This window comes from Ascaphus truei, chromosome 1 (genome assembly GCF_040206685.1).
Source record: "Ascaphus truei isolate aAscTru1 chromosome 1, aAscTru1.hap1, whole genome shotgun sequence".
In the NCBI taxonomy this organism is placed as follows: Eukaryota; Metazoa; Chordata; class Amphibia; order Anura; family Ascaphidae; genus Ascaphus; species Ascaphus truei.
Genome location: NC_134483.1, coordinates 6,050,064 through 6,074,760, shown reverse-complemented (window position 1 = coordinate 6,074,760; position 24,697 = coordinate 6,050,064). Strand labels below are relative to the sequence as shown.

General features: G+C 53.2%; 1 protein-coding gene across 1 annotated transcript; it reads left to right on the top strand.

Moving 5' to 3' along the window:
* The first annotated feature begins 1,474 nt into the window (after positions 1–1,474).
* Positions 1,475–23,967, top strand: LOC142471009 (beta-1,3-galactosyltransferase 5-like). Its single transcript, XM_075577842.1, has 2 exons — positions 1,475–1,709; positions 18,446–23,967. Exon 2 carries the CDS (start codon positions 18,794–18,796, stop codon positions 19,784–19,786), a length of 993 nt encoding a protein of 330 aa, XP_075433957.1. The 5' UTR covers positions 1,475–1,709; positions 18,446–18,793; the 3' UTR covers positions 19,787–23,967.
* The last annotated feature ends 730 nt before the right edge of the window (positions 23,968–24,697 follow it).

The window sequence follows — 24,697 nt, the reverse complement described above, 5'->3', positions numbered from 1 at the left end:
TTGCCACCTCTATCGCCCCTCCTCCCTTCCCACCGCAGGCCCTCAACGCATCCTCCCCTCTCACCACTACGGGCCCGTTTCCTCCGCCCTTGCTGCCGTCGCACGCACTTACCCGACGCTGCCCGTGCGGCCGCAAGACCTCACAAACGAGGCCGCTCACACCCCCCGTCACCTCTCCGCCTGCCCGCACTTAGGCTGCGGTCCCAGTCACTGCTACAGCGCACACCTCGGCGTGCGCAGTGCATGTAAGCATCGCCCCTCAATGGGGAAGGGCTCAGTACTCACCTTCACGCTGAAGGTGCAGCCGCGCTGTACTGCAAGGTTTTTTAAACTCAATGAAATTGTGTTTAAACCTTGCGACGGAGGCGTGGCCACGCCCCCACCGGCGGTTCACCCAATGATGGCGAACCAGCCGCGTGACGTGATGGCCACACCCCCACAAATCCCCGACCACGCCCCCTCCCGTCGCAAGCTCCCTCTCTCCTGGAGACCGCAGATCGCAGTTAGCGCTGTGCACGCGCCGCCCCTCCCCCCCCCCCCCGCGCACGTGTCACAGTCATGACTGGGACCGCAGCCTTACCCCACGCTGCAGGGCCTGCGAAACTAGGCCGCTCCCCACCCCCACCACCTCTCGCCACTCTGGCCGCCCACACCCCTACCACCCTTTCACCACTCCGCCCGCACTTACCCCACACCGCCCACACTTACCCCCCCTAACCCCAGCAGAATGACATTACTGCCAAAATCAGCACATGGTCAACGTGGCACACCTCTCACCCCCCCTCCCTCTCCCCCCACACCCCCATCCTCTCCCCCCACACCACCACCCCTCTCCCCCCACACCACCACCCCTCTCCCCCCACACCACCACCCCTCTCCCCCCACACCACTACCCCTCTCCCCCCACACCATTTTTTTTTACTGTGGTCTCAAAACACAGAAACGTACAAAACGAGACGCATGGCATAATTATGCACAGACACACACAGTTCTGATGTCTTGTATATATCAGTAAAGAGCAGCTGAGGCAGGGAAGCGCTGCAGGGCGAGCCCCGTGGAGCCGGCTGAGTCCGCCTGTGTCACCGGCTCAGGGAGCGCTCAGCCCCGGACCTCTTCTCCTCATGGAGTCAGCAGAGCAATGAGACTTCCCGCCGAAACCACACGGGACTGGCGTCTTCTGATTGGCTGAAAATAGAAGGCAGAGCGCTACAGCGGGTTGTTGATTGGACAGTCAATAACAGCGGAACCGCCCAACTTTGTTTCTATTGGTCTTCCGCTGGCTGGTTGCTTGGATACACGTTGTCACATTGAATTCCGATGGGGCCAATAAACCCGAAGCAAAAAAAAGGTAAACAGATAGCGAACCGGCACTTCTCATTGGGTGGCTGTGCATGCCAACTACACTCGTGGCCCCGCCTCTTTAGCCCAGGCTCCGCTGTTGATTGGGCGCGTTCCGACAAACCACTTTCTCTCACATCTGGTTGGAGGAAGGGAACTGGACGCATCGTTCCCGCCCCCTCCCGTCCACGTGCATTTTCAACCTTACATCTCACATCTGATTGGTGCATTCGTCCTCACAGACATGGCTCTGTTGCCGCGCGGTTCGACGGGTCCCCCATCGGTGGCGGGGCGAGCCTCCTATTGGTCAGCTGGCCTGTCACTCTAGTTCTGTAAGAGCATCGGAGGTTTACAGCACAGGCGCGCTAGAGGTAAATTTCCGAATTTATTGCGTATCCCTCCGCTGGTCAGCCTAAATATATTCCCTGTGTATCCCTGCGCCAGACATACCTATTATATAGTCCCTGCGTATCCCTGCGCCAGACATACCTATTATATAGTCCCCGTGTATCCCTGTGCCAGACATATCTATTATATAGTCCCCGCGTATCCCTGCGCCAGACATACTATTATATAGTCCCTGTGTATCCCTGCGCCAGACATACCTATTATATAGTCCCCGCGTATCCCTGCGCCAGACATACCTATTATATAGTCCCGCGTATCCCTGCGCCAGACATACCTATTATATAGTCCCCGCGTATCCCTGCGCCAGACATACCTATTATATAGTCCCCGCGTATCCCTGCGCCAGACATACCTATTATATAGTCCCCGCGTATCCCTGCGCCAGACATACCTATTATATAGTCCCCGCGTATCCCTGCGCCAGACATACCTATTATATAGTCCCCGCGTATCCCTGCGCCAGACATACCTATTATATAGTCCCCGCGTATCCCTGCGCCAGACATACCTATTATATAGTCCCTGCGCCAGACATACCTATTATATAGTCCCCGCGTATCCCTGCGCCAGACATACCTATTATATAGTCCCCGCGTATCCCTGCGCCAGACATACCTATTATATAGTACCGCGTATCCCTGCGCCAGACATACCTATTATATAGTCCCCGCGTATCCCTGCGCCAGACATACCTATTATATAGTCCTCGCGTATCCCTGCGCCAGACATACCTATTATATAGTCCTCGCGTATCCCTGCGCCAGACATACCTATTATATAGTCCTCGCGTATCCCTGCGCCAGACATACCTATTATATAGTCCCCGCGTATCCCTGCGCCAGACATACCTATTATATAGTCCCCGCGTATCCCTGCGCCAGACATACCTATTATATAGTCCCCGCGTATCCCTGCGCCAGACATACCTATTATATAGTCCCCGCGTATCCCTGCGCCAGACATACCTATTATATAGTCCCCGCGTATCCCTGCGCCAGACATACCTATTATATAGTCCCCGCGTATCCCTGCGCCAGACATACCTATTATATAGTCCCTGCGCCAGACATACCTATTATATAGTCCCCGCGTATCCCTGCGCCAGACATACCTATTATATAGTCCCCGCGTATCCCTGCGCCAGACATACCTATTATATAGTCCCGCGTATCCCTGCGCCAGACATACCTATTATATAGTCCCCGCGTATCCCTGCGCCAGACATACCTATTATATAGTCCTCGCGTATCCCTGCGCCAGACATACCTATTATATAGTCCTCGCGTATCCCTGCGCCAGACATACCTATTATATAGTCCTCGCGTATCCCTGCGCCAGACATACCTATTATATAGTCCCCGCGTATCCCTGCGCCAGACATACCTATTATATAGTCCCCGCGTATCCCTGCGCCAGACATACCTATTATATAGTCCCCGCGTATCCCTGCGCCAGACATACCTATTATATAGTCCCCGCGTATCCCTGCGCCAGACATACCTATTATATAGTCCCCGCGTATCCCTGCGCCAGACATACCTATTATATAGTCCCCGCGTATCCCTGCGCCAGACATACCTATTATATAGTCCCCGCGTATCCCTGCGCCAGACATACCTATTATATAGTCCCTGCGCCAGACATACCTATCATATAGTCCCCGCGTATCCCTGCGCCAGACATACCTATTATATAGTCCCCGCGTATCCCTGCGCCAGACATACCTATGTAAAGGCTGGACCCCCCTTGTCTGACCCACCCAATCTCACATTGACCCGTGTGGTCTAACCGGTCCCCATTACAAGGTCGTGTGTGGTGGTGCACCTGCTAGTAACAGGACTCCTGAGTCTCCCGCTTGGTGTTATAGAGGATATCATCAGGACAGGTATCTGAGGTAGTGGTTACGAGTCCAACTTACTTCACGTGCAGCGCCTCCACCTCATCAGGATCTATGCTTCCGCAGGGAGATGGTCCTGGTGAGGAACTCCTTCTCGGTGGTGACTGCCACTGCAGAGTAATCTCACACTCACACAGTGGGGGTATCTTTGAACATGGCATCTTTATTGTAGATTGGGATGTGGCAGACTGCCCCATGCAGCTGCCGGCTCTAGCCGCACATCTTTCCGTGCTGTCCCTTTGCCAGGTACGCCCTCCCGTATTGAAGTGGGATTCCCTTTCTCCTAGGGAGATCACCACTGCGCCAGGTCCCTGGACACAGTGTGGCTTAGACAGACTTGATTGATCACTCTGCTACCGCTAGTTACAGCACTAGGGTCACAAAAGTATTCCTCCAATCCCTTATGCCGTAGCATACATCTTACCAGCTGCTTCACACAACTGCTGGTTAACACTCCTGTAACTGACAGTGTTGTGCCTTTATACCTCAGGGGGCAGGCGCATCTCTGATGTCACTATCTAGGGACTCAGAGCATGCAGCCACTCCCTTCCTTACACAGGGCACCACACCAGGGTGTGAGGGAAAACCTCCATAACTACTGTTGGCAGGCCTGTACTTACCAGGACTTACTGCCAACAGGGAAGATGTACGCAGTCATTATTATGCATGGCTACATACTCCCCCTGGTTAATACCCACCGACCCGGCTGGGACCTAAATTTGGTGTACCTTGCGCCAGGAAACACTGCAAAAGAACACACAAATAACATGGCAAACATCATCACATTGACATAATAATGCAAGCCCATCTCACTCACTGACCAGCAGGGAGCGCTAAAGAAAAAGCAGACCACTCTAATTTGGCACTCAATAATAATGTCGATGATCTGTCTTCTTCACCTCCCGCCCCGCGGCATCATGCAAAGTCACGCTGTATTCCCGTGGTATCCCTCGCTCATTGCAATACACCACTTTGTGCATGTACACACTGCGTCCTATCTTCCAGACCCGCATAAGTTGGGACACCCTCTGCTCGGCCTGAATTCCTTTAATGGCTCCTCCTTTATCTACGATATAGTGCTGGATATCGTTTTTAAGCCATCTCTCCCTATTCTCCTCTATCTCTCTCATTAGAGGTTCCGGGACATACGGGTAATCAAGCCCATGCGACCTTCTGTATTTTGCCGCAACAGCCCGTTCAGCTCGGCAAGCCCTGGTCAACTTACTTTCGCCAGCCGCCCCGGGCAGCACCCATGACAGGGGCTCATCGGTCTCTACCGGGTCATCCAACCCTGCGGACCCCTTTGGGATAATAAGGCCTGCCTCTATGCGATCCCACCTTACCCTTAGGGCCCTAAGGTATGCCTCGTCATCAAAGTCCCCGGCAGCCCACCAGTGATCAACCACCCCCTCCCTCTTTAGGATAAATCGGGTGCGGTCGAACCAGGCAACATACCCCTCGTACAACGGGGCCCACCACCTAGTCTCCTTCCGTTCTTCGGAGCTAGGTTCTATAGACTCCTCTATTGACTCCTCATCAGGCCCACCCGAAGATACCCCGGACGTACCCTCAGATCGCCCCACTTGGCTCTTACTCTGTGACCAGTGTCCGCCCTCCAGACCCAGCGCACTATAACTCTCACTGGCCATTGACCCACGTCAAGAAATCCTCCCTCCACCCTCCGATCCATCATCGGACGTTCCCCAGTCCATGCTTCCAGTCCGTTCTTGGATAGGACCCCGGGAGTCCCCTGACGCCCCCAAACTAGAAGTGGACCCGAATGACGGAGTGACGGGGACTGGGGCTTTAACTATGGCCTTGGGGCTAATTTTGGGAGTGGACGGGGTTGAGGGACGGGACCGAACTGTAGGTATTGACAGGGTTACGACCTGCTCTCCAGCAATCCCTGCCTTGACTTCGCCACAAAGTCCTTTCTTGACTCCAGCAGCTGGGCTTCTTGTTCTGCGACTCGAACGCCCGCTCCCCCTGGTAGTAGGGGATCGACTTCCGCTGCTCGACCGCAGAGGCGCTAGCACCTCCCACTCGATGCCGCTCTGGTCATCTGGAATCTCCTCCGTGCACGCACGTGCTTCGACGCCATCTTGGGTTGGATCCCCAATCGGGATCTCTTCCTCCACGAGGACATCTGGCAACGCCCGTCTGCTGCGCGATCCAGTCTGGCTCTGGACTCGCTCTTCCTTCTCCTCCAGCCCCTGAGTCTGCGACAGGCACGGTGTCATCTTAGTACCTCGCAGGGTCGGGGTGGATCGACCTCCTTCCGATCCACTAGTCACCACGGCAGTGGGACTCCGGCGATCGGGTGGTCGCGGTACTGGAGACACTCGACTCCGTGTCTCCACACCACGGGGAATGGCATCTCTCCATGGCGTACCAATAGTATGACAGTCTCTTTTTATGACTATCTTACTCGACAGCCTAGCACACTCCTCGTCCGAGGATTCCACTTTACAATTCGGCCGAGGCATCCCAGTAGGAGACCGGCGATGGGCTCCTCGGTGATCACCTCTCCGATGGCTGGGTTTCTCCGTCGGGAGCACCAAACCTGACTCCGACTCCGCGGGACCTGCACTCTCACTCCACAGTGCTCCCGGCTGCTCGTCGATCGGCATCGGGACATTTCCTGCCACTCCCACCGCTTGTACCGGTACAAAAGTGGTCATGGGCCACATGTACTGCAGTCCACAGTGGGGGCATCGGGCCTCGCTGCCCACGGCTCCGCCCGGCAGTCTGCACTGCAGGCAGAGACATGCCACAGTCTCCACACCCTCTACCCGGATGATCAGGAAGCCTCCTGGAGCCGAGTAGGGATGAGTAGAGATCAACGGACTCTGGTCCGCTTTATCAGCAACTGCAGCCATATTCACCAGCGGAGGCACTCGTTTCAGAGGTCTGTACTGGTCAAGGGCTCTTCGCAACTGAAGGGCAGGGGCGGGTTTAGCAACCCCTCCTCCTACTTTCTCTGTCGACATCCGGTGGAACTGCAAACCACTCCCCCTGGTTGAAACTAGGGGGATGTCTCGTAGACTTGTAGGCTGACCCAGCACTGAGGCAGAGTGAGTCATAGTCCATGAGGGCGCGGCTCCAGCTTTCGCGCCACACTCCCCATCGGGGTGGAGTTTTCTCGTTGGCGCCAATCCTGGCCAACATTTAGCAGACTGCAAAGTTGCAAGACTTTCTGCAGCATGCCCACGCGGTGTCCCGGGAACGCGGGAACCGCCATCTTGGTAAGTATTGTCCTTTTTCCCATTGAAGGTAGCGTCTGGCTGTTTGTTAATTGGGGTATAACAAAGTCCATTTCGTTCCTCCCATCGGATAACACTGTCCTGCTCATTATTCTCAGGGGTATCATCCCGAGAACAAAAACATGATAAACACGGCGCAGCCACGGCTTTCACGCCATTCCAGAGCAAACACACAAGAGTCTCTCCTGTAGCTTGTTCTTCACCCACGCACAGTTCATATGCGTGTTCTTCCTCTGACCGCAATCCTGGACCTTCTGCTCTATGCAGATCCTCCATTCTTGTGGTTCTCTCTCCCCGCCATCCTGGACCTTCTGTTCTGTACAGATCCTCCATTCTGACGGTTCTCTCTCCCTGCCATCCTGGACCTTCTGCTCTGTGCAGATCCTCCATTCTGACAGGTCTCTATTGATCGTTGAACACTGAGTTCCTGTACATGGAGCTCCGCTCTGCGGGGCAGCTACCACATCCGTACAATAAACATGCCTTGTGCACCACCTTGTGTACCTAACGTAGATCTGACTCGTGTTTGCACTACCTCAGGCTAGGCTCACTCTCTCGGTGTCTACTGTAACGCTTTCCTCCAGTCTGTGCTCCTTGGTAAGTGGTCTGGAATGGAGACTAGAGTACTCTGGCTCTTCCATGCAGTACTTTGGGCGTCGACCTACTTTTGGCTAGCCTAGTGCGGACCCTTCCAGAATTCCTGCCCTAAGTTACCAGTTTACCCCTTCAGGCGTCCCCCGCTAGCGCTACCTCAAGGCGACTAGAACAGCAATAGCCCCCTGCTCCAGACTCACTAACCCCTAACGGATCCCAAGGCGTCTGTGCGGCCTGCAGCTCCAGCAGCTCCCCGACTACCCCTGGCTCCGTCCCACGCAGCACAAAGTGGCAGCAGACACTCTCCCTGTTTCCTAGCGTGTGCCTAGCAAAAGCCTGTCCTGTTAACAGGATCTCAGCAGCGCCTCCAATTGTAACGGCTGGACCCCCCTTGTCGGACCCACCCAATCTCACATTGGCCCGTGTGGTCTAACCGGTCCCCATTACAAGGTCGTGTGTGGTGGTGCACCTGCAAGTAACAGGACTCCTGAGTCTCCCGTTTGGTGTTATAGAGGATATCATCAGGACAGGTATCTGAGGTAGTGGTTACGAGTCCAACTTACTTCACGTGCAGCGCCTCCACCTCATCAGGATCTATGCTTCCGCAGGGAGATGGTCCTGGTGAGGAACTCCTTCTCGGTGGTGACAGCCACTGCAGAGTAATCTCACACTCACACAGTGGGGGTATCTTTGAACTTGGCATCTTTATTGTAGGTTGGGATGTAGCAGACTGCCCCATGCAGCTGCCGGCTCTAGCCGCACATCTTTCCGTGCTGTCCCTTTGCCAGGTACGCCCTCCCGTATTGAAGTGGGATTCCCTTTCTCCTAGGGAGATCACCACTGCGCCAGGTCCCTGGACACAGTGTGGCTTAGACAGACTTGATTGATCACTCTGCTACCGCTAGTTACTGCACTAGGGTCACAAAAGTATTCCTCCAATCCCTTATGCCATAGCATACATCTTACCAGCTGCTTCACACAACTGCTGGTTAACACTCCTCTAACTGACAGTGTTGTGCCTTTATACCTCAGGGGGCAGGCGCATCTCTGATGTCACTATCTAGGGACTCAGAGCATGCAGCCACTCCCTTCCTTACACAGGGCACCACACCAGGGTGTGAGGGAAAACCTCCATAACTACTGTTGGCAGGCCTGTACTTACCAGGACTTACTGCCAACAGGGAAGATGTACGCAGTCATTATTATGCATGGCTACATACTCCCCCTGGTTAATACCCACCGACCCGGCTGGGACCTAAATTTGGTGTACCTTGCGCCAGGAAACACTGCAAAAGAACACACAAATAACATGGCAAACATCATCACATTGACATAATAATGCAAGCCCATCTCACTCACTGACCAGCAGGGAGCGCTAAAGAAAAAGCAGACCACTCTAATTTGGCACTCAATAATAATGTCGATGATCTGTCTTCTTCACCTCCCGCCCCGCGGCATCATGCAAAGTCACGCTGTATTCCCGTGGTATCCCTCGCTCATTGCAATACACCACTTTGTGCATGTACACACTGCGTCCTATCTTCCAGACCCGCATAAGTTGGGACACCCTCTGCTCGGCCTGAATTCCTTTAATGGCTCCTCCTTTATCTACGATATAGTGCTGGATATCGTTTTTAAGCCATCTCTCCCTATTCTCCTCTATCTCTCTCATTAGAGGTTCCGGGACATACGGGTAATCAAGCCCATGCGACCTTCTGTATTTTGCCGCAACAGCCCGTTCAGCTCGGCAAGCCCTGGTCAACTTACTTTCGCCAGCCGCCCCGGGCAGCACCCATGACAGGGGCTCATCGGTCTCTACCGGGTCATCCAACCCTGCGGACCCCTTTGGGATAATAAGGCCTGCCTCTATGCGATCCCACCTTACCCTTAGGGCCCTAAGGTATGCCTCGTCATCAAAGTCCCCGGCAGCCCACCAGTGATCAACCACCCCCTCCCTCTTTAGGATAAATCGGGTGCGGTCGAACCAGGCAACATACCCCTCGTACAACGGGGCCCACCACCTAGTCTCCTTCCGTTCTTCGGAGCTAGGTTCTATAGACTCCTCTATTGACTCCTCATCAGGCCCACCCGAAGATACCCCGGACGTACCCTCAGATCGCCCCACTTGGCTCTTACTCTGTGACCAGTGTCCGCCCTCCAGACCCAGCGCACTATAACTCTCACTGGCCATTGACCCACGTCAAGAAATCCTCCCTCCACCCTCCGATCCATCATCGGACGTTCCCCAGTCCATGCTTCCAGTCCGTTCTTGGATAGGACCCCGGGAGTCCCCTGACGCCCCCAAACTAGAAGTGGACCCGAATGACGGAGTGACGGGGACTGGGGCTTTAACTATGGCCTTGGGGCTAATTTTGGGAGTGGACGGGGTTGAGGGACGGGACCGAACTGTAGGTATTGACAGGGTTACGACCTGCTCTCCAGCAATCCCTGCCTTGACTTCGCCACAAAGTCCTTTCTTGACTCCAGCAGCTGGGCTTCTTGTTCTGCGACTCGAACGCCCGCTCCCCCTGGTAGTAGGGGATCGACTTCCGCTGCTCGACCGCAGAGGCGCTAGCACCTCCCACTCGATGCCGCTCTGGTCATCTGGAATCTCCTCCGTGCACGCACGTGCTTCGACGCCATCTTGGGTTGGATCCCCAATCGGGATCTCTTCCTCCACGAGGACATCTGGCAACGCCCGTCTGCTGCGCGATCCAGTCTGGCTCTGGACTCGCTCTTCCTTCTCCTCCAGCCCCTGAGTCTGCGACAGGCACGGTGTCATCTTAGTACCTCGCAGGGTCGGGGTGGATCGACCTCCTTCCGATCCACTAGTCACCACGGCAGTGGGACTCCGGCGATCGGGTGGTCGCGGTACTGGAGACACTCGACTCCGTGTCTCCACACCACGGGGAATGGCATCTCTCCATGGCGTACCAATAGTATGACAGTCTCTTTTTATGACTATCTTACTCGACAGCCTAGCACACTCCTCGTCCGAGGATTCCACTTTACAATTCGGCCGAGGCATCCCAGTAGGAGACCGGCGATGGGCTCCTCGGTGATCACCTCTCCGATGGCTGGGTTTCTCCGTCGGGAGCACCAAACCTGACTCCGACTCCGCGGGACCTGCACTCTCACTCCACAGTGCTCCCGGCTGCTCGTCGATCGGCATCGGGACATTTCCTGCCACTCCCACCGCTTGTACCGGTACAAAAGTGGTCATGGGCCACATGTACTGCAGTCCACAGTGGGGGCATCGGGCCTCGCTGCCCACGGCTCCGCCCGGCAGTCTGCACTGCAGGCAGAGACATGCCACAGTCTCCACACCCTCTACCCGGATGATCAGGAAGCCTCCTGGAGCCGAGTAGGGATGAGTAGAGATCAACGGACTCTGGTCCGCTTTATCAGCAACTGCAGCCATATTCACCAGCGGAGGCACTCGTTTCAGAGGTCTGTACTGGTCAAGGGCTCTTCGCAACTGAAGGGCAGGGGCGGGTTTAGCAACCCCTCCTCCTACTTTCTCTGTCGACATCCGGTGGAACTGCAAACCACTCCCCCTGGTTGAAACTAGGGGGATGTCTCGTAGACTTGTAGGCTGACCCAGCACTGAGGCAGAGTGAGTCATAGTCCATGAGGGCGCGGCTCCAGCTTTCGCGCCACACTCCCCATCGGGGTGGAGTTTTCTCGTTGGCGCCAATCCTGGCCAACATTTAGCAGACTGCAAAGTTGCAAGACTTTCTGCAGCATGCCCACGCGGTGTCCCGGGAACGCGGGAACCGCCATCTTGGTAAGTATTGTCCTTTTTCCCATTGAAGGTAGCGTCTGGCTGTTTGTTAATTGGGGTATAACAAAGTCCATTTCGTTCCTCCCATCGGATAACACTGTCCTGCTCATTATTCTCAGGGGTATCATCCCGAGAACAAAAACATGATAAACACGGCGCAGCCACGGCTTTCACGCCATTCCAGAGCAAACACACAAGAGTCTCTCCTGTAGCTTGTTCTTCACCCACGCACAGTTCATATGCGTGTTCTTCCTCTGACCGCAATCCTGGACCTTCTGCTCTATGCAGATCCTCCATTCTTGTGGTTCTCTCTCCCCGCCATCCTGGACCTTCTGTTCTGTACAGATCCTCCATTCTGACGGTTCTCTCTCCCTGCCATCCTGGACCTTCTGCTCTGTGCAGATCCTCCATTCTGACAGGTCTCTATTGATCGTTGAACACTGAGTTCCTGTACATGGAGCTCCGCTCTGCGGGGCAGCTACCACATCCGTACAATAAACATGCCTTGTGCACCACCTTGTGTACCTAACGTAGATCTGACTCGTGTTTGCACTACCTCAGGCTAGGCTCACTCTCTCGGTGTCTACTGTAACGCTTTCCTCCAGTCTGTGCTCCTTGGTAAGTGGTCTGGAATGGAGACTAGAGTACTCTGGCTCTTCCATGCAGTACTTTGGGCGTCGACCTACTTTTGGCTAGCCTAGTGCGGACCCTTCCAGAATTCCTGCCCTAAGTTACCAGTTTACCCCTTCAGGCGTCCCCCGCTAGCGCTACCTCAAGGCGACTAGAACAGCAATAGCCCCCTGCTCCAGACTCACTAACCCCTAACGGATCCCAAGGCGTCTGTGCGGCCTGCAGCTCCAGCAGCTCCCCGACTACCCCTGGCTCCGTCCCACGCAGCACAAAGTGGCAGCAGACACTCTCCCTGTTTCCTAGCGTGTGCCTAGCAAAAGCCTGTCCTGTTAACAGGATCTCAGCAGCGCCTCCAATTGTAACGGCTGGACCCCCCTTGTCGGACCCACCCAATCTCACATTGGCCCGTGTGGTCTAACCGGTCCCCATTACAAGGTCGTGTGTGGTGGTGCACCTGCAAGTAACAGGACTCCTGAGTCTCCCGTTTGGTGTTATAGAGGATATCATCAGGACAGGTATCTGAGGTAGTGGTTACGAGTCCAACTTACTTCACGTGCAGCGCCTCCACCTCATCAGGATCTATGCTTCCGCAGGGAGATGGTCCTGGTGAGGAACTCCTTCTCGGTGGTGACAGCCACTGCAGAGTAATCTCACACTCACACAGTGGGGGTATCTTTGAACTTGGCATCTTTATTGTAGGTTGGGATGTAGCAGACTGCCCCATGCAGCTGCCGGCTCTAGCCGCACATCTTTCCGTGCTGTCCCTTTGCCAGGTACGCCCTCCCGTATTGAAGTGGGATTCCCTTTCTCCTAGGGAGATCACCACTGCGCCAGGTCCCTGGACACAGTGTGGCTTAGACAGACTTGATTGATCACTCTGCTACCGCTAGTTACTGCACTAGGGTCACAAAAGTATTCCTCCAATCCCTTATGCCATAGCATACATCTTACCAGCTGCTTCACACAACTGCTGGTTAACACTCCTCTAACTGACAGTGTTGTGCCCTTTATACCTCAGGGGGCAGGCGCATCTCTGATGTCACTATCCAGGGACTCAGAGCATGCAGCCACTCCCTTCCTTACACAGGGCACCACACCAGGGTGTGAGGGAAAACCTCCATAACTACTGTTGGCAGGCCTGTACTTACCAGGACTTACTGCCAACAGGGAAGATGTATGCAGTCATTATTATGCATGGCTACACCTATTATATAGTCCCCGCGTATCCCTGCGCCAGACATACCTATTATATAGTCCCCGTGTATCCCTGCGTCCGACATACCTATTATATAGTCCCCGTGTATCCCTGCGCCAGACATACCTATTATATAGTAACGTGTATCCCTGCGCCAGACATACCTATTATATAGTCCCGCGTATCCCTGCGCCAGACATACCTATTATATAGTCCCTCGTATCCCTGCGCCAGACATACCTATTATATAGTCCCTGTGTTCCTGTAACCCTCACCTTCTCCCTGTCTTTCTCTCCCTTTCTCTGTTCTGTTTTATCACCAGCTAAGGGACAAAGTGCGTGTTATGAAAGCGTGTGCAGGGCGTGTGTCCTGTCACATGTTATTCAATGTGGGTAACAGTTGGATAAACTCTCACATGCTGAATGTATGTGCGCTTTAGGCTATAACTGTAATGTGACCTGACTGCAGAGTATCAGGGACAGGCTCGCACAGTCCTGGGTGTATATGTGATGTAGGGTGACCTGACTGCAGAGTATCAGGGACAGGCTCACACAGACCTGGGTGTATATGTGATGTAGGGTGACCTGACTGCAGAGTATCAGGGACAGGCTCACACAGTCCTGGGTGTATATGTGATGTAGGGTGACCTGACTGCAGAGTATCAGGGACAGGCTCACACAGACCTGGGTGTATATGTGATGTAGGGTGACCTGACTGCAGAGTATCAGGGACAGGCTCACACAGACCTGGGTGTATATGTGATGTAGGGTGACCTGACTGCTGAGTATCAGGGACAGGCTCACACAGTCCTGGGTGTATATGTAATGTAGGGTGACCTGCCTGCAGAGTATCAGGGACAGGCTCACACAGTCCTGGGTGTATATGTAATGTAGGGTGACCTGACTGCAGAGTATCAGGGACAGGCTCACACAGTCCTGGGTGTATATGTAATGTAGAGTAACTCCCTGACTGCAGAGTATCAGGGACAGGCTCACACAGTCCTGGGTGTATATGTGATGTAGGGTGACCTGATTGCAGAGTATCGGGGACAGGCTCACACAGTCCTGGGTGTATATGTGATGTAGGGTGACCTGACTGCAGAGTATCAGGGACAGGCTCACACAGTCCTGGGTGTATATGTAATATTGGGTGACCTGACTGCAGAGTATCAGGGACAGGATCACACAGTCCTGGGTGTATATGTAATGTTGGGTGACCTGACTGCAGAGTATCGGGACTGGCTCACACAGTCCTGGGTGTATATGTAATGTTGGGTGACCTGACTGCAGAGTATTGGGGACAGGCTCACACAGTCCTGGGTGTATATGTAATGTAGGGTGACCTGACTGCAGAGTATCAGGGACAGGCTCACACAGTCCTGGGTGTATATGTAATGTAGGGTGACCTGACTGCAGAGTATCAGGGACAGGCTCACACAGTCCTGGGTGTATATGTGATGTAGGGTGATCTGCCTGCAGAGTATCAGGGACAGGATCACACAGTCCTGGGTGTATATGTGATGTTGGGTGACCTGACTGCAGAGTATTGGGGACAGGATCACACAGTCCTGGGTGTATATGTAATGTAGGGTGACCTGACTGCAGGGTATCAGGGACAGGATCACACAGTCCTGGGTGTTTATGTAATGTAGGGTGACCTGACTGCAGAGTATCAGGGACAGGCTCACACAGTCCTGGGTGTATATGGGATGTAGGCTCACACAGTCCTGGGTGTATATGTGATGTAGGGTGACCTGACTGCAGAGTATCAGGGACAGGATCACACAGTCCTGGGTGTATATGTGATGTAGGGTGACCTGCCTGCAGAGTATCAGGGACAGGCTCACACAGTCCTGGGTGTATATGTGATGTAGGGTGACCTGACTGCAGAGTATCAGGGACAGGCTCACACAGTCCTGGGTGTATATGTAATGTAGGGTGACCTGACTGCAGAGTATCCGGGACGGGCTCACACAGTCCTGGGTGTATATGTGATGTTGGGTGACCTGACTGCAGGGTATCAGGGACAGGCTCGCACAGTCCTGGGTGTATATGTGATGTAGGGTGACCTGACTGCAGGGTATCAGGGACAGGATCACACAGTCCTGGGTGTATATGTAATGTAGGGTGACCTGACTGCAGAGTATCAGGGACAGGCTCACACAGTCCTGGGTGTATATGTGATGTAGGGTGACCTGACTGCAGGGTATCAGGGACAGGATCACACAGTCCTGGGTGTATATGTAATGTTGGGTGACCTGACTGCAGAGTATCAGGGACAGGCTCACACAGTCCTGGGTGTATATGTAATGTTGGGTGACCTGACTGCAGAGTATCAGGGACAGGCTCACACAGTCCTGGGTGTATATGTGATGTTGGGTGACCTGACTGCAGAGTATCAGGGACAGGCTCACACAGTCCTGGGTGTATATGTAATGTTGGGTGACCTGACTGCAGAGTATCAGGGACAGGCTCACACAGTCCTGGGTGTATATTTAATGTTGGGTGACCTGACTGCAGAGTATCAGGGACAGGCTCACACAGTCCTGGGTGTATAGGTGATGTAGGGTGACCTGACTGCAGAGTATCGGGACTGGCTCACACAGTCCTGGGTGTATATGTCATGTAGGGTGACCTGACTGCAGAGTATCGGGGACAGGCTCACACAGTCCTGGGTGTATATGTAATGTAGGGTGACCTGACTGCAGAGTATCAGGGACAGGCTCACACAGTCCTGGGTGTATATGTAATGTAGGGTGACCTGACTGCAGAGTATCAAGGACAGGCTCACACAGTCCTGGGTGTATATGTGATGTAGGGTGATCTGCCTGCAGAGTATCAGGGACAGGCTCGCACAGTCCTGGGTGTATATGTAATGTAGGGTGACCTGACTGCAGAGTATCAGGGACAGGATCACACAGTCCTGGGTGTATATGTGATGTTGGGTGACCTGACTGCAGAGTATCAGGGACAGGCTCACACTGTCCTGGGTGTATATGTAATGTAGGGTGACCTGACTGCAGAGTATCAGGGACAGGCTCACACAGTCCTGGGTGTATATGTGATGTTGGGTGACCTGACTGCAGAGTATCGGGACCGGCTCACACAGTCCTGGGTGTATATGTAATGTAGGGTGACCTGACTGCAGAGTATCAGGGACAGGCTCACACAGTCCTGGGTGTATATGTAATGTAGGGTGACCTGACTGCAGAGTATCAAGGACAGGCTCACACAGTCCTGGGTGTATATGTGATGTAGGGTGATCTGCCTGCAGAGTATCAGGGACAGGCTCGCACAGTCCTGGGTGTATATGTAATGTAGGGTGACCTGACTGCAGAGTATCAGGGACAGGATCACACAGTCCTGGGTGTATATGTGATGTTGGGTGACCTGACTGCAGAGTATCAGGGACAGGCTCACACTGTCCTGGGTGTATATGTAATGTTGGGTGACCTGACTGCAGAGTATTGGGGACAGGCTCACACAGTCCTGGGTGTATATGTAATGTAGGGTGACCTGACTGCAGAGTATCAGGGACAGGCTCACACAGTCCTGGGTGTATATGTAATGTAGGGTGACCTGACTGCAGAGTATCAGGGACAGGCTCACACAGTCCTGGGTGTATATGTGATGTAGGGTGATCTGCCTGCAGAGTATCAGGGACAGGATCACACAGTCCTGGGTGTATATGTGATGTTGGGTGACCTGACTGCAGAGTATTGGGGACAGGATCACACAGTCCTGGGTGTATATGTAATGTAGGGTGACCTGACTGCAGGGTATCAGGGACAGGATCACACAGTCCTGGGTGTTTATGTAATGTAGGGTGACCTGACTGCAGAGTATCAGGGACAGGCTCACACAGTCCTGGGTGTATATGGGATGTAGGCTCACACAGTCCTGGGTGTATATGTGATGTAGGGTGACCTGACTGCAGAGTATCAGGGACAGGATCACACAGTCCTGGGTGTATATGTGATGTAGGGTGACCTGCCTGCAGAGTATCAGGGACAGGCTCACACAGTCCTGGGTGTATATGTGATGTAGGGTGACCTGACTGCAGAGTATTGGGGACAGGATCACACAGTCCTGGGTGTATATGTGATGTAGGGTGACCTGACTGCAGAGTATCAGGGACAGGCTCACACAGTCCTGGGTGTATATGTAATGTAGGGTGACCTGACTGCAGAGTATCCGGGACGGGCTCACACAGTCCTGGGTGTATATGTGATGTTGGGTGACCTGACTGCAGGGTATCAGGGACAGGCTCGCACAGTCCTGGGTGTATATGTGATGTAGGGTGACCTGACTGCAGGGTATCAGGGACAGGATCACACAGTCCTGGGTGTATATGTAATGTAGGGTGACCTGACTGCAGAGTATCAGTGACAGGCTCACACAGTCCTGGGTGTATATGTGATGTAGGGTGACCTGACTGCAGGGTATCAGGGACAGGATCACACAGTCCTGGGTGTATATGTAATGTTGGGTGACCTGACTGCAGAGTATCAGGGACAGGCTCACACAGTCCTGGGTGTATATGTAATGTTGGGTGACCTGACTGCAGAGTATCAGGGACAGGCTCACACAGTCCTGGGTGTATATGTGATGTTGGGTGACCTGACTGCAGAGTATCAGGGACAGGCTCACACAGTCCTGGGTGTATATGTAATGTTGGGTGACCTGACTGCAGAGTATCAGGAACAGGCTCACACAGTCCTGGGTGTATATGTAATGTTGGGTGACCTGACTGCAGAGTATCAGGGACAGGCTCACACAGTCCTGGGTGTATATTTAATGTTGGGTGACCTGACTGCAGAGTATCAGGGACAGGCTCACACAGTCCTGGGTGTATAGGTGATGTAGGGTGACCTGACTGCAGAGTATCAGGGACAGGCTCACACAGTCCTGGGTGTATATGTGATGTTGGGTGACCTGACTGCAGAGTATCGGGACCGGCTCACACAGTCCTGGGTGTATATGTGATGTTGGGTGACCTGACTGCAGAGTATCGGGACCGGCTCACACAGTCCTGGGTGTATATGTAATGTAGGGTGACCTGACTGCAGAGTATCGGGAACGGCTCACACAGTCCTTTATTTATTGCACATTGCCTGCCTGACTCCTGTATACATATAATAATGAGGCACTTGTGATGTTGGTTTATCATCCTGTACGCACACAACCCTGTCTATCAGGGGTAGGTTTAGACAGGATAATATCTGTTAGAAGTGTATAACCCATCTCCTGCAGTGCACCAGTGAGGTGAATGAGAGGTAGAAAGCAGGCAGTGTTATCCCCGGTGTCTGATGGTTTGTCTGTCGCTCTGTTTTGTAGAAGTCCACCCTTGACCTCTGAGTAAAGTCTCTGCACGTCAGGAAGTGAGTGCGCGCTCCGGCAGCGAGATGCCGCACACGGTGCCATGTCCTGTGTGGACTTTCAGATTGGGGAGTGCTGCGAGGTGCTGCCCGGCATGGAGTGGACCTCGCCCTGAAGATCCCAATCCTTCAAAATCAACACAGAAAGGTCAGAGTCCGTCTCGTGACCTGTAGTGCAGCACAGAGCTGCCCGATGACTCGATCTTGCTGCTGAAGCCAGTTCCCCTCAGCTCGGTCTCTGCATGAGAAGACAAGCTGTAGTCCTCTCGCTGGAGCCCATGAGTACCATGCCCATGACTTCTTCCCCATGGCTCCCATCCGGATAGGGTGTCTGAAGCTCCTCCTTTGTTTCAGTGCCTTCCTGTCTCTCCTTTTGCTCTGGTGCCAGCTGTCCCAGGAATCGGGAGTGTCTGGGGAGGGATGGAGCTGGGCCTTTCCCTTCTCAGCCTTCTGGGGCAACGGGGTTGACTTCTCATCTCTGTTTTCCGGCGACCTTCCAGAGCCGCTGTGCCAGAGGGGGCAGGTTCTCATGATCCTTGTGACCTCGCACCCAGCACACCTGGAACATCGGGAGGCCATAAGGAAGACCTGGGCAGCGCCAGGCGGTGCCGCTGACTACACTTGGAAGGTGTTTTTTCTGATCGGACACACAGTAGATAGGGATCTGGAGTGGCATCTCCAGAAGGAGCAGGGAGCCTATGGTGACATCCTCATGGGCAGCTACGTGGACACCTACCGCAATTTGACCCTGAAGGTAATGCACGGCATAAAGTGGGCAGTAGACAGATGCCGCCCGCAGTACATTCTCAAGACGGACGATGACTGCTTTGTCAACACCGACCGACTTCCGACTTTCTTGGCTCAGCACAATCCGGTCAAGACGGGTCTCTATGTTGGCTCAGCTTTCTCCCGGGATAAGCGGGTGGTTATACGGGATTCTTCCAGCAAGTGGTATGTTTCACATGGGGAGTACGGGCTGGAATCGTACCCACCCTACGCCAGCGGCATCGGATACATCTTGTCCCTGGACGCAGCCAGGGCGGTACTGAGAATGGCAGAGCTGGTGTCACCGATACCCGTAGAGGATGCCTACGTCGGTCTTCTGGCAGAGAAAGCCGGGGTCAGGCTTCTCTCAAGCGCCCGATTTGCCAAACACAACATCAAGTGGAGTATCTGCAACTACCGGTACCTGATGGTGATTCACCGTCTGTCACCGCAGGACCAGGAGATTGCGCAGGACAGTGTGCGCAGAGCAAGAACCACCTGTCTCGGCAACAAGGAAGTGACACACTGGAAGTGACAGCTACCGAACATTGTCTATATACTGACGTAGTAAGCATGGTTTATAAGAGGACAATGTACATCACGTTTAACCGTTTATTATGTGGGGCGAGACGTATGTATATCTTTATGTACCGCCATCCATATACACAGCCATTTGCAGCAGTGACACACGGGACATTATAGGAATATGCACTTCAACATAAAAGTAACATTAAGAAAAGGCGCCCTGCCCCGGAGAGTCGGTATACTGATGGGGCCGGCGGCGGCCGCTCCAGTCCCCCTGCAATTGGGACCAACGAAGGCGGCGGTCTCTGCGGGGACCAGCGAGGTAAGCCAGACCAAGTCGCAGACTGACTCTGACTTATGTTTCCTTATGACTGTACCCTGTTGTTTCACTATAGGGGTGACCGGGGGTGGCAGGAGATAGGGGCACCAGGGGAGGGGAAGGAAGGGCAGCTTGTAGGGCAGTCAAGATTCCCCATTACCCTGGCGGAGCAGCAAGGGGACTCTCAGTTAAGAGCCCCACTGTTGCAGCCTTGCTCTGGGCTGGAGGTATCAGGGGTTGTGGCAAAGTTAGACCACCCCCAGATTACCTGCCAGCCAAGAGCTAAGGTGGGTGCATCTGCACCAGCAACCCTGAGCTCATCCCCGGTAATGGGGAGACAGTGTCAGGGAGATGGCCTCACTCAGGTGTCCCTAGGATCCAGGTTAGGATTAGCTAGAGAGAAGCGGAGTGAGGGGAGGCTGCAGGTTGGTAGCCAGCATCAGATCTCAGTGAGAGAAGGAGGGCTAGTGGTAACCGGGGAGGTACAGCAGCAGGTATTGCAGCTAGAGTTTCCCGTTACCCTGGCAGAGCCTCAGGGGGTGTCTCAGATCAGCAACCCCCTGATGCAGCCTGGCTTTGGGCTGGGGGTATCCGGGGCAGTGGCAGGCTTGTGCCACCCCAGAGATACCTGCCAGCCAAGAGCTAAGGTGGTTGCTCTGGAGAGGTGCCCCTGAGCTCCTCCCTGGTAAGGGGGAGACAGTGTCAGGGAGATGGCCTCACTCAGGTGTCCCTAGGACCCATGTTAGGGTTAGCTAGGGAGAAGCGGAGTGAGGGGAGGCTGCAGGTAGGTAGCCAGCATCAGCTCTCAGTGGGAGAAGAAGGGCTAGTGGGAGCCGGGGAGGTACAGCAGCAGGTATGGCAGCTAGAGTCCCCCATTACCCTGGCAGAGCCTCGGGGTTTCTCAGATCAGCAACCCCCTGTTGCAGCCTGGCTATGGGCTGGGGGTATCATGGGCAGTGGCCAGTTTGTGCCACCCCAGAGATACCTGCCAGCCAAGAGCTAAGGCGGTTGCATCTGGAGAGATGCCCCTGAGCTCATCCCTGGTAAGGGGGAGACAAGGTCAGGGAGGTAGGTGCACTCAGGTAGTTCCAGGGTCTGGGTTAGGATTGCCCAGGGAGGAGAGGAGTGCAGGTGGGCTGCAGGGAGGTAAGCAGCAGGAGCCATCAGCAGGGGCTGAGGTGCTGGGCCTAGGGGAGGCTAGGCACGGAGACACCGTGGAGCAGGGGGAGATAGGAAGTCAGTGGAGTGTCAGGCAGCTGGCAGAAGTTAGGGGTGGGCTAGGTAGGCAGAAAGTCCCTTGCTCTGACGGGCCAGGAGTGACACCCCTGACAGATTCCCCAGGGTTCCCAAAGGAGGGACTGTGGGTAGATAGGCAGCCAGGGAGGAGAGTCAGGAGTATAGCGGAGCAGCTACAGGTTGGCACAGAGCCAGGGCAGGTAGGGTCCCTACAGGATAGTGACATAACCCTTTCCCAGACTTGGTTGACAGGAAAGCGACGGTCTGTGCTGGATAGCTGGTCTCCTGCAGATGCAGAGACATGCCAGTCTCTGGGCAGTGTGCAGCCTGGACTGCACCGGGGCCCCTTCACCATGGACTTGGTTCTCAAGGCACGGGGTGGGGGTCAGAGGGAGGCAAAGGAGAATGCCCGGCAGCCCAGATGGAGCCCTGCTCCACAGGATCTGGACTTTACGATCCACTGTGGCCAGGAAAATGTACTGGTCATTGCCGGAGGACAATTTTGCCAGGCCAATCCCTCAGGACGTATTGAGTGCGTCAAGGGCGCCAGTGGTATCCCAGGGCCAGGGGGAGGCCGCGGGGGTACCAGGCAACCCTTGAGCGGGGGAGGTGTGACGATGGAGAGGATTTGGCCCGGGATTAACGGGGTTACCCCCCCAATTGGCCCCCTCTAACCTCGCCAGGGAGACAAGGGGTTAACTGGGCCGAGGTCCAGAAATGTGATTTAACCCTTGTTATAACATGAAAATGCTTATTCCCCTGTGTAAATGTATTGTTGCTGGATCAGTGTCTGCATAACACACCCACTGGGACTTAAGGTGTTAATCTTATATGCAGTGCTGAATAAAGAGTTACCTGAAAACTGGTAATTTGGGAACGGAGTAAGCCAGCACCCTGAGTCTTGGGGTACAGCCTCAGGGTCACCCCCAAGTACACACATATTAAAAATATAACTTTGTCATAAGGGGGACATATATTTTTGATAAAGTGCCTCTCTGGGGCAGTCTTAAAATGTACATGCCGAATGCTAATTGCCTCTGCCTGCCCTTTGTAATGCATACCAGAACCAAATGCTGTGCATATGAGCGGGGGTCACTTGCCTATGCAAGCTTCCTCTCTGGAAGTGCATATCAAAAGGGACCCAGAGGATTCAGGTCTGGGCTTAGGTGTGACACATAGCACCAGTGAGCAAAAGGTAATTACCTAATTGTTTATGCGGGAGGCAGGCACAAGGAATGGTTAAGTGTTTGTTCTTCACACTTACAATGGAAGCCAAAAGCCTGCTTCAAAGGGGTTTATTGATGGGGGCCAGGGTGGGGCTACCCCAAGCAGGAAATCCGAATGAGCGACCTTATTAAATATAAGAATATTATGAGATGTCCTTGGCTGAACATGCTAAGAATTACATATGTGTATTCGTGGGATTTAGCCCATCTTTTGAGTCTAAACACTGTATATGTAACTGCTACTAAGTGCCAGATATTAATATCTCTATTAATTTTCATATTACACTGTAATGTTTGGTCTCTCTGCGAGCGTCAGGTGTGACGGAATGTATCAATATGCTTCACCTGCCTGTATGTATCACTGAACGGAAGTTAGGAAGTGATTTGCAGCAAATATGAAATTTTGGTTGAGTTCTGAGAAACTGCAACCCCCCTGCTATGATAATGAGCAGGAAGGCTAGAATTTACATAGCCTGGTCATCACAGGCTAAATTGCTAATTGTTTATGCTTGGCCTAGTGACCAAAGGAAATAACCAGTTTAAGTGTTATACTTCGCACTAAACACTGGAAGTCCCAAGCTGCTTCAAGAAGCTTCAAAGGGACTTTTGCTAGACGGCTCGGCGCCGTGGGTTAAGAGAAGGGTTAAAATGATATATAAGTCAGAGCCACCCTTTTACCCATGTTGTTCATGTTCTTCATGTCTGCATGTCATCAGGCCTGTGTCTTTATGCAAGGTCTTGGGATGATGCAGGTATTGCTGTATGACCTGCCTGTCTTGCTGTGATGTCAACTGAAATATGGAAGAAATGGCCCAGTCTGTAATCCTGATGGCTTTCTGTCTAAGGGGCCTATGCAGAGAGCAGCGCTAGAATAAATTGGAGAGTTTAAGAAAAAGTAGCTTTAATGGAGAGTTTTATTCTCCATATGCAGAAATGGGCGAAATCCGCTATTTTTAGCATTACTGCATGTGGAGAATTATAAATGAGGAGATGCGCGCAGTAGAAAGGGAGAAAAAAAAAATTGCGCATTTTTTTTTTCCCTATAGCCGGCGAGCTCCTGCTTCTTGCCAACTTTAGTTGGCGGAGAAATTTGACGAAAATCGCGCCAAAAACAGCCGCTAGATGGCGAGCGCGCCTTGCTGAATTTGGATATTTTTCAGACTGGCGAGATGTAGTTTCTCGCCAGCCGCGCGGCGAGATTTTCAAATAGAAAAAAAAATGGCCCTTTTTTCATACCTCGCCATTTTCGCCTGTTTTTAGCTTGATTTTTGCCGGAAAATGGCGAGATTGTTAATAGCGCTGCTCTTTGCATGAGGCCCCTAATCTTTAAGTAAGTGTCTATATTTTGCTGTTATTTGTACATTTTTTGTGTGTTCACCTTTATCAAGGAATAAATTATATTTTATCATATCTAAGTCTCGTCCCAGTTCAAACCCAGGTATATATATATATTTATATATATTTTTGGTGTAAATTACAGCCTGTCATAAGCTACCGTGACAAGGTGTAACTGTGTATTTACAGGGCTCCTCCTACCACTGACTGCTAACAGGTGTAACTGTGTATTTACAGGGCTTCTCCTACCACTGACTGCTTACAGGTGTAACTGTGTATTTACAGGGCTCCTCCTACCACTGACTGCTTACAGGTGTAATTGCGTATTTACAGGGACCCTTCTACCACTGACTGCTTACAGGTGTAACTGTGTATTTACAGGGACCCTCCTACCACTGACTGCTTACAGGTGTAACTGTGTATTTACAGGGACCCCCCTACCACTGACTGCTTACAGGTGTAACTGTGTATTTACAGGGACCCCCCTACCACTGACTGCTTACAGGTGTAACTGTGTATTTACAGGGCCCCTCCTACCGCTGACTGCTTACAGGTGTAACTGTGTATTTACAGGGACCCTCCTACCACTGACTGCTTACAGGTGTAACTGTGTATTTACAGGGACCCCCCTACCACTGACTGCTTACAGGTGTAACTGTGTATTTACAGGGACCCCCCTACCACTGACTGCTTACAGGTGTAACTGCGTATTTACAGGGCTCCTCCTACCACTGACTGCTTACAGGTGTAACTGCGTATTTACAGGGACCCTCCTACCGCTGACTGCTTACAGGTGTAACTGTGT